This window comes from Echinops telfairi, unplaced genomic scaffold, assembly GCF_000313985.2.
Source record: "Echinops telfairi isolate 266 unplaced genomic scaffold, ASM31398v2 ScPeMD7_9;HRSCAF=40, whole genome shotgun sequence".
NCBI lineage: Eukaryota > Metazoa > Chordata > Mammalia > Afrosoricida > Tenrecidae > Echinops > Echinops telfairi.
Window position 1 is genome coordinate 101,380,538 of NW_022103906.1, and position 9,334 is coordinate 101,389,871.

A 9,334-nucleotide genomic window follows, 5' to 3' on the forward strand; every position below is an offset into this window, starting at 1 on the left:
AACACCCCTGACAAAGAAAAATCTCAGAACACAAAATCTGTTTTCCCAGTGATAGACAATCCCACTCCTCCCCCACCATTTCCATGTGCCACTCTTAACTCATAAGATCTTCAAACCAGTAGTCGACTGATCATCTACAAAAGATAGAGACAAACAGGGTTTAAAAAAGTAACCTGTATTCCAGCCAAAACAGATTTAAAAAGAAATCCCTTCTAATGGGGTGAACAAACTACATAAGCCACAATAGATTTAAAATATGTATTGGAATTACAAATTAAACTTTTCCATATGATTCCAAAGTACAAAACACGTGAAAAGGCATTCAAACAGCTCCTTTATACATCACAGTGTTAGTGGCACAAAATGTACTGACATTTCAAAAACACAGACGAAATTTGTTTTGTTTTGTTTACCACCACTTGTCAAATACGTGTGTATACATGTGCATGACTCATTCATGCGCGTATGCTTATACAGGATTAAAATACACCCATGGTAAAGTGAGTGAAGTATAAAAGAAAGCTTCGGGCATATAGCATGTACCTACCCCTAAACTAAGTGAAGGCCCCTGGAATCATGGAAGACAGGATTACAGAAATCAGAAGGGGAGGGCAGGCCATGGGATTTCAATACCAAAACAGCATGCTCTTCTGCTTGTGAGGCATTTGCAATTATATTGTCACCCAGGACGCTTCGATCTGACTGGCACTTCGGGCAATACCAGTCGTGATCTCCTCATTTTGTTTATCTTCACAGGGGTTTGAATTAATTAGAAAAAATAATAAGCTTTGGTATATTTTTTAGAGACCTTCATGAAGCTGTACACATGCAAAATGTTTCCCCCTGATGACTTCACTGTGATTTATATATATATATATATATATATGTATGTGTGTGTGTGTACACATATATACATACAGACATATTTATTGATAAATGAGAATCTGGAAAATGTACAAAGAGTCCACCCTAGTTCTTTCCAAACTCTTAATTTTGGAAGATTACCAGGGAAATATGTAGTCATCTATAATTTAAGTGACTTTCCATTTTTGTAATATAAATGAAAAAGGTCAATTCCCCTGTAAGTAACTATTATATATCTGAAAATCTCTTTCCTCGGGCACCCTGTGTTCCCTCAGAAGTGGACCATGGTGATCAATCAGCTTTGTGGAATGATTGGCAATACAGAGATTCGTTTCACTGTCCAAAGTCCCCACCGTGGTCGAGGTTGGCTCCCTGGCCCAACGCTACCCCTACACGTGGAGCGAGAATTGGTTTGGAGAGCAATTCACCAAGTCAACGGCTTTATTTATGCACACCTCTGAAGTCAGTCACTGGGATCTACAGTTTTACACTGCCTCCTGTGAAAGCCAGAGCCTTGGGTGGGGATTGGAAAGCTTGGCTGATTGGGGAACCTGTCAACTCCCGTAAAAAGTCATGATGTGGCCTACTGTCGAAGGTGCTTCCATTACCCACCTAGAGTGCAGTATAGATTGATAGCCATGGCCAATAGCCAGGGTCTTCTCTAGCCTTCAATTCAAAGGCCTTCCTAAGCACACTGCCAGAGCATCAACGTGAGAACCCTCTACGAAAGTCCTTTTTCAATTGAGATGCTCTTGTAGTTAAGTCCATTTGTTTAATCTCAAACTCCCCATGTTTTACTTGGGAGTGATAGCAAGGTCAGAAGTCACATTGAGGGTCATCTTCCTGTGTTTTATTTACACCATGCATGGTTAGTATCATACCACCATGAGAAACGGGTGTGGCATTCCTTTCTAAAATAAATCTCATGAGGGATAATGCAAGCGTACTTAAGTACATCATCGTGGTCTTGCTGGTGACTATCCATGAAGCTATGATTTTAGTTGTATTATCACTAAGTCAAACTGAGGCATGCTCAATGCAAAAACTCTGAGCAAATAGGTGCTGTTTTGCTATTTTGATTGCTAAGAGGGACTTCTGGCCCTTGGCCTTGTGATCTCTGTGGTCCCAGTGGTCCCTATCGAGGTCAAACTGCACACTTGAAACACAGGAGGTGAAGGCACAATGATGGTGGGGGCTCTACACATGTCCGATGGAGCCAGAGACGCTTCCAATCCAGAAGGCCCACCCATCCCTCTGGGAAGAAGGGGGTTTGAACTCTAGCCCAAAGAGCACAACCTTTCGAAGAGCCCTGACCCCCACAACACAGGAGAGGTGTCCTGTGGGCTGTGCGATGGGCAGAAGCTGCCACAGGCAGTGCATGCTGGCACGGGGTGAAAGCCTGCCCTATGCACCCCAGAGAGAGGGCCACGAGCCGCCATCTTCAGCAGGCACTGACAGGACACGCGTCGGACAGCTGAAGTTGAGCGTCACAGGCTGAGGCCTCCAGCCCAAGTGTCCACGGGCCACTTGCGTCTTCACCCTCTGCAGAGCGGTCATCCCGCCGAGAGATGGGGTCCGTCTCACTGTCTCTAAGCACAGAGACTCGCAGCCCAGGCTTCCTCCAGAAAGGTAGTCTCAGGCATGTTCTCTTCATGAATGGTTACATTGTAATGATCAGACACATGTTCTACAGGAGCAGTGATTTGACACTAACTAGTTTTCTACATAGCTTCAGTTTCATAAAGAAAAGAAATACAATGGCTGCAGTGTGAGGTGATTCTGTTTCTTCTACCCTACTACATTTTTAAGAAACAAAGAAGTAAGACATTACATTTTTAAGAAACAAAGAAAGAAGACATTTCTACATGTGGAAGGTACAATAGGACCCGAGGCAGCTACACAAGTACAGAAATGAACCAGATAAACAAAACAAAAATAACATTTATTTTACAATGTGTTTGCAGTGAGCAGATACCTATGCTTTGCCCTTGGTTGATGCACCAGTGGGATTTTTAATAAGTTTTTAAAGTCCTCTATAATGAGTTGAAAATGTTTGCCTTTCTGTGGCTTTTAGAAGTCCCATGCTCAGCTCTTTCAAAGCACACGTGACTGTAAAAGTCACTGTGAAGTCAACTCTCTTTAAAGACTACATTCTCTCCATGTTTCAAAGTCAAGTGAGGGGGAGTAATTGGTGTTTTCTTATTGACTCGTGCAATCTGATGCCATGTGAACAGTCACCCACAGCCCCGCCCTGCAAGAGCCCAAGCGGTCAAATCCCCAAGTGAAAAGGATGACCATAAGTGGACGGCTTTTTTTTTGGGGGTGGGGGGTGGGGTGTTAATAGCAATGAAACTTGGAACTATATAACACATATAACTTCTGCAAATAATAAAATCATTTAAATAAAAGATGGTGAAAATCAGGAAGGCTCCCCCAGCCCCTGAGAGTCCTCCGGTCCCCAGTCTCTGAGGATCAATAATGCTACACTCTTCTGACCGGCTGCAAGATGAGGCTGAGGCAAGGGCCAAATCATGCTAACTATAGTGGATCTGCTTTGATGTCAAACATCTGATTTTAAGACTCGAAAATCAAGTTGCTGGTACCTGGGTGAGAAGTTACAAGCCCTATGACAAAAAGCAATTCCAGACCGATGACAGTGATGTTCCTTCACACCTGTCAGCGTTTTCAAAGATATGCAACTACACAGGAATCACATTTATCACAACACACAACTTACAGCTTTCCAAAGTCATTACAAGAAGTTTCAAGAAAGAAAACGAAAAGTAAGAGTGCATACGGCTTTCTAAGTCTCTTAAAAAGTATCCAAGCCAGAAAAGTCATCCGGGTATAACTTTTTAAAATGCAAAATTCAAGAAAGGCATAGGATGGTTTATATGCACCTTGTTGGTTTTCACTACTCAATTGGGGGTGGAGGGAGCACGGGGAGGAAGCCTTCTAGAAAGATTTTGCTAAACGCCATTAGATAAAAACAGTTGACATAAACAGAGTGCTTTTTCCAAGTTGGAATAATCAGATTCTGTTTGAAGTGAGTTGCCATCCTTAAAGGACTTCTCTCAAGAGCAGGAGACCATCTTGAAGCCGGTAAGGAGATGGGGCCATGTTTTGCACGAGAAGGAGGCTCCTACGAGACATGTCCAGTCTATCACCACGGGGAGAAAACACAGAGCGCCTCCCTTCCTTGTCAGGCTGGGGATGTGCCTGCCCACAGCCTGCCTGGCTCTCCAGGGGCCTAGCAGACTGCACGCGGGGCCTTGGTAAGCGTTCTGCTGTCCGTCCCTGAAACCACGGCACCCAGCGTGACACTGTGGAGCTCGGTGGGGCACATAAGGCAAGAGATGCTTCGTGAGAGGAGAACTGCGGAGCGGGGGAGAGCCGTGCTTCCCGAGGCAGGGATCCCGCTCCGGCATGTCGCCTGTCTCTAGGTGGGCAGCGGGTCATCGTCCCCTTTACTGCACTTGCACTTACAGCAAAGGACAAATGGAGTGGCCAGGAGCAGGAAAGGTGAGGCTACCAGCAGCAGGAGCCCGAATCCGGCAAATATGCCCACAACCTGGAACAAGAGAACAACCGATCAAAAGGTAAGCTGTGCTGGGCTACAGGTTCTGCAGTTGAAATGCAAACCGCCCACCCCCCCTTCCACCCCACACCAATCTGCCCATACTGCCTTTCCTCTACGGGCTTTCCCTTTTCAATCTATACGTGCACCCAAACATCTGTCCAAGCAGTGACGGCGTCCCGCAGCCCTCACTCTAAGCCAAGACACACCCCTGGGTGCTCCAAAGACAGCTGTGTAAGATCTTGGTGGAATGGCCAAGGATTGTGTCAACTAGACACTCCTGGAGTGATGCCCGGCCTATCCATCAGGCTGCAGCCTGTTGACATCTTCTTAGGGATCTTTTGTGTGAAACAGAGACTGGCTGGAGTCGAAACCTCTCTGGCCTTTCGCCTTCTGCCAGAGCTGGCTCTTGTGTCTGGTCCCTCTCTCTCCTGCTGTCTTGTCCAATGGCTCTCAGCAGATGACCAAGGGCAGGTTCATTTGGCTGACTTCAGATGCATGTAACTCTGCATCCACCAGCTTGTGCCCCCCTCCCCCACCGAGTTTGTCACCTTACTTCCTGTTTGTCAGCTTCCACAGGTCAGGAGATGCCGGACTTGCGCTGGACAGAACTTAACCTGCTTTTACAAAGGTGTAGACCGTTTCTCAACACAAAGCTCATTCTATGTGTAAACATATACAAGCGTCACTGGTTCTGCTTCTCCACCGAGCTCAACCTAACACACTTCTGGTGCAACGAGAACGCAATTGAACTAACCGGCTGCACTGTATAGAAACTACCTCCACAGACTCGGGCTCAAGGTGCCAAGGAGGCCAAAGGGGCACAACCACGACAATGGACCGATGAAGGGAGGCTCCCAGCAGAAGATGGCTGAGGTGACCATGCTGGGGAGGCGGTTCCCAAGCAAGAGTGGCATAAGGCACTCCTGGCAGGAGGAACAGGAAAAGACACAACACAAGGCAGCAGGGAATGAGCAGACATGAATCCTGATTCTTAGAGAACAACCCTGAACTGTTAGGTATTTTGCTTTCTGTTTTAAATCATGATTTTTCCCCTCTAGGTATGGGTTAGTTTAGAGAGAAATAAGCCTTTCCCAGTGTTGTCATCGAAAGCAGGCTGCGTTTCTGGGTAAGGAGCATGACATTTGTGCACCTGGCTAGTCACAGACAGGAGCGAGGACAAACTGAGGTCTGAAGACAGAGTTAGATCACCACCTAGCGTTCCAGGAGATAAGTGCATCAAAGAGCTGTAAGGGGTGCGGCGTGATTTTAATCCTGACTGTCTCCCTGAATTCACTCTCCCTCGGTGTGTGTGTCTGGCACTGGGGTGGGCTGAGCTTTGGCTGCTAATGACCAGACTGGCCACTGAAACCCGGCAGCTGTTTTGTCAGAGAAGGATGAGGCTGCCAGCTCCAGGAAAGGCTCAAGGTTCAGAAACTCTATGGTACCATTCTGTTCTGCCCTACACAGGGTCACTGTGAGGTAAAATCAATCTCACTGCTGTGAGCTTAGTTTTCTGGGTCTCAGCTTCCTCAACTAAAAAATAGGCAGATCAGGTAAAAGATCTGAAAGCTCTAAAATATATTATGCTAAAACATCCCAGATATTTTCAATAAAGAATACACTGATTTAAGTTTCTGTCCAAACACACATGCACGAGCTCACATATTTGTCATGCTGTATTTATGATGTGTAATGTAAAATACATATTAGGTTGTGCTAATATTGAGAATTTATCTTTGCTTCCCAGGCGGCCAAGTCCATTTGTCTAAACAGAATGTCAATGTATGATCAGGTAAGTGCGGGGTTGCCTTGAATTCCAACCACGCTTTGTGAAAATCTTGTACACCTTGATATTCCAGAATATGTTCAATAAACAAGCAAATTATTCCGATACAGATGTATTTTTTGGTGACTCCAATTACCTGCAGCAACACTGTCATTCTAGAAGGGTTCTGTGCAGACAGAAATATGACACACACGAAAGGGCTTCTGCCAAGTGTGTCTTTACATTCTTTTCAGTAAGGTAGGGGACCCACACCACTCAGTTGGTGGTAGAAGCATGTGACTAAAGAAAGTTGACCAAAAGTAAAGAACGAGAGAAGCAAATATTAGAAAACAAAAGTAACCACCTAGTGAACATGTTATCAATACACTCGGCAGTGGACCAGGTAGTGTAGGAGACACAGGAAAACGCTCTCTACTTCCATCCAGAAATACTCAGAGCCCTGCCTTGTTCAGATTGGCAAATCCTACTACATTTAAAGGAGTAGCAGGAACCTCCCAGTTTGAATGCTAAACTCTAAGCAAGTTAAGGGGAAAACAGAGTTTATGCAAACTATTATGAAGTCCCAATTCATGGGCTAGTGCCTCTCATAAAAAATGCTGAAAGGTTATGGGTTGAACGAATGGAACTGAGGCTGTTCAAGCCCGAATTGTCTTCTTCACGGACTTTTCTAGTAACCACATCCAAGAGTGCAGAAAATCAAAGGCCCAAATCGTAGGGGCAACAAGATGACATGAGCAGTTTAAACTGCTCAACATTTGGCTTGAATGCGCCACACATATCAGCGGGACTGTGACGTGGCTGCTGCAGAGAGCCTGTGGCTCGCACCGGCTCCCGGCTCAGCTGGGCCCTGCGCATCTCCGCACGCGGAGACAGCATCTGGTCGGCTGAGGGCCCTTCACACCATGGACATCAGTCCAATGCTAAGTGAGACCCTTTCCTCCACTCCATTACAGGAGGTTAAACACTTGCCAGCATCCCCACTGCTGCCAAGGCAATTCTGACTTACGTGACTCCAGGTGTCACAGCGTGGAGTTGTGCTCCAGAGGAATTGGGGGCTGTAACTTTTATAGAAGCCCATCACCAGGCCTTTCCTTTGTGCCACCACTGGTTAGATACAAACTGTGTATTTCCAGGCTAGTGGTTGAGGGCAAACTGTTTGGGCTACCGGGAGCACCACCACCACCAAGACCTGCCCTCCACCCAATCCCCCTCGTCACCACCCCACAGGACAGCACAGAACTGACACGATGGGTTTTCAGGAAATCTTTACAAGAGCAAACGGCCTCATGTGTTGCCTGTGGATTGAGCAGCTAATGGTTTTGAACTGCTGACCTGTGTGCAGGAAGGAGCCCGACTTGGAGCCCCCTATGCCACGGGGGATCCTTGTGCAACCTGATGAGGGGGACTGGATGAGATAACAGGGTGAGCAGTGTGCCCAGTTACGAGGATGTGTTTAGGGACTGCTAGTCTCCCTTTTACCACTCTTCGTTCTTCAGTTTCCTCCCCTGCCCAGTAGAAGGAACTTTTAATTCATTACATGGTTATGCAAGTAATACTTGCATCCTGTAGTCAAGAAACCAGCATAGGAAAGCAGAAAGAAGTAAAGCCTGCCTTTAACCTCCCTGCCCAAACAGAGGCATTATTACCACATGTGCGTACATCATGTTAATATTAGAGCCATGCAAAGCCTTCTGTGAAACAACACAAAGGGTGCTCTCCATGTCACCGTGGATTTTCCTTGTTTAACTTGCGTGAAAGTTTGTCTTTTCAGTACAGTCCCTCTTCTATCTGCTTAGTTAACCTGGGCTACTTTGAACTGTAGAGTATACATAGAATTATGAAGGAAAAAAATCGGTCCTAAAAATAATGGGTTTACCCGTTGGCAGGCAAGCAAATAGTTACAAAACTACAAAACTCTTGTGGAGACATGGATCCACGATACGTGAAACAGTCGTGGGGATGGAAGAAGGCCCCTTGGAGCGGGTTTTGGGTCTAACGGGAGTCAGCCATGGGTGGATGGGGCTAGAACTTAGGAGCGAGAATCTCAGCTATCAGGGTGAAAGGGCGGGCAAGAGGCTGTAGCTTGAAACAAAACACAAAACTCAAATTCACTACCACTGAGTTGATGCTGACTCTAAGCTATATTTAGTTTTAAATATATATGTATTTAAAAAGTCATATTATGTTTCCACTTGCAGTTCAATCCCTTGTTAGGAAAGTCCACTCACCGAGGGTGATAGGTAGGGTGCACTGGCACACAACCTCTTGTTAGTATAAAAATAGGGAAGGAACATGCCTTCATCTCAAGGAGCTACACTAAAATCCTAAAGACCTCCGAGGACAATTTTAACTAACTTCAGTCCTAAAGACAGGAAAAAAATAAGTATAGTTATCTTGGAACACCAACAAATTACAGTGGATATTTACAGCTCCCCAAAGTTGGAAATTATAAGGCTTTGCATCACAGAATGAGCGTCTCTTGAATGTCCTTAAAGTCCGTCAGGCAAGGCTCTGAATGGCGGTCAGACAGGCGTCCCCGGGAGGGTGCGAAAGCAGGCTCCGGGGGAAAGTGCGAAGCACTAATACAGAGCAGCGTTTTGGGCCGAGTGGTGGGAGGTTAAGTCAATGCAGTGGGTCAAGACTATCATGTCAGTAAACAAAAAAGAAACTATCTAAGAACAGAATGGGTGGGTTATACATGTGATTGTTCTTGTAATACACATTCCCACCTTGATGTCCTAGTCAAATAAATTGAAAAGCCACTGCTTGGAAAGTACTGTGGTGTGGACTGGTTAAAGACCACTAACTAGAGGAGGTGGATGGTAACAATCAAATTCCTTTTGAGTGCCTCAGAGGAAATGCAGGCAATAAAGCATTTCTAAGTTGCTCATAGGGTCCCAAGAAAGCACGGTCCCATGAATAGGGGACTAGGGGACACTTTTCTTCCTGTGCCATCTATGAAAACAGTGTCTGACGAAGAATGCAACTTTCCTCTAGTTCCTAAATGTTTCCTCCCTGCTCCCACTATCATGATCCGAATTCTACCTAGCAAGTCTGGCTAGACCAGAGGATGTACACTGGTACAGATAGGAACTGGAAATACA

General features: G+C 45.8%; 1 protein-coding gene across 3 annotated transcripts in view; it reads right to left on the minus strand.

Annotated features, from left to right (window-relative positions):
* Positions 1-244: 244 nt before the first annotated feature.
* The window catches only part of RNF144A (ring finger protein 144A), a 161,946-nt gene continuing 152,856 nt past the window's right edge, over positions 245-9,334 (minus strand). For all 3 annotated transcript variants that reach the window (XM_045286627.1, XM_045286628.1, XM_004696012.3), the window contains one exon: positions 245-4,435. In XM_045286627.1, the coding sequence (XP_045142562.1) occupies positions 4,304-4,435 (132 nt within the window). In that variant the 3' untranslated portion in view covers positions 245-4,303. The remainder of the gene's footprint in view (positions 4,436-9,334) is intronic.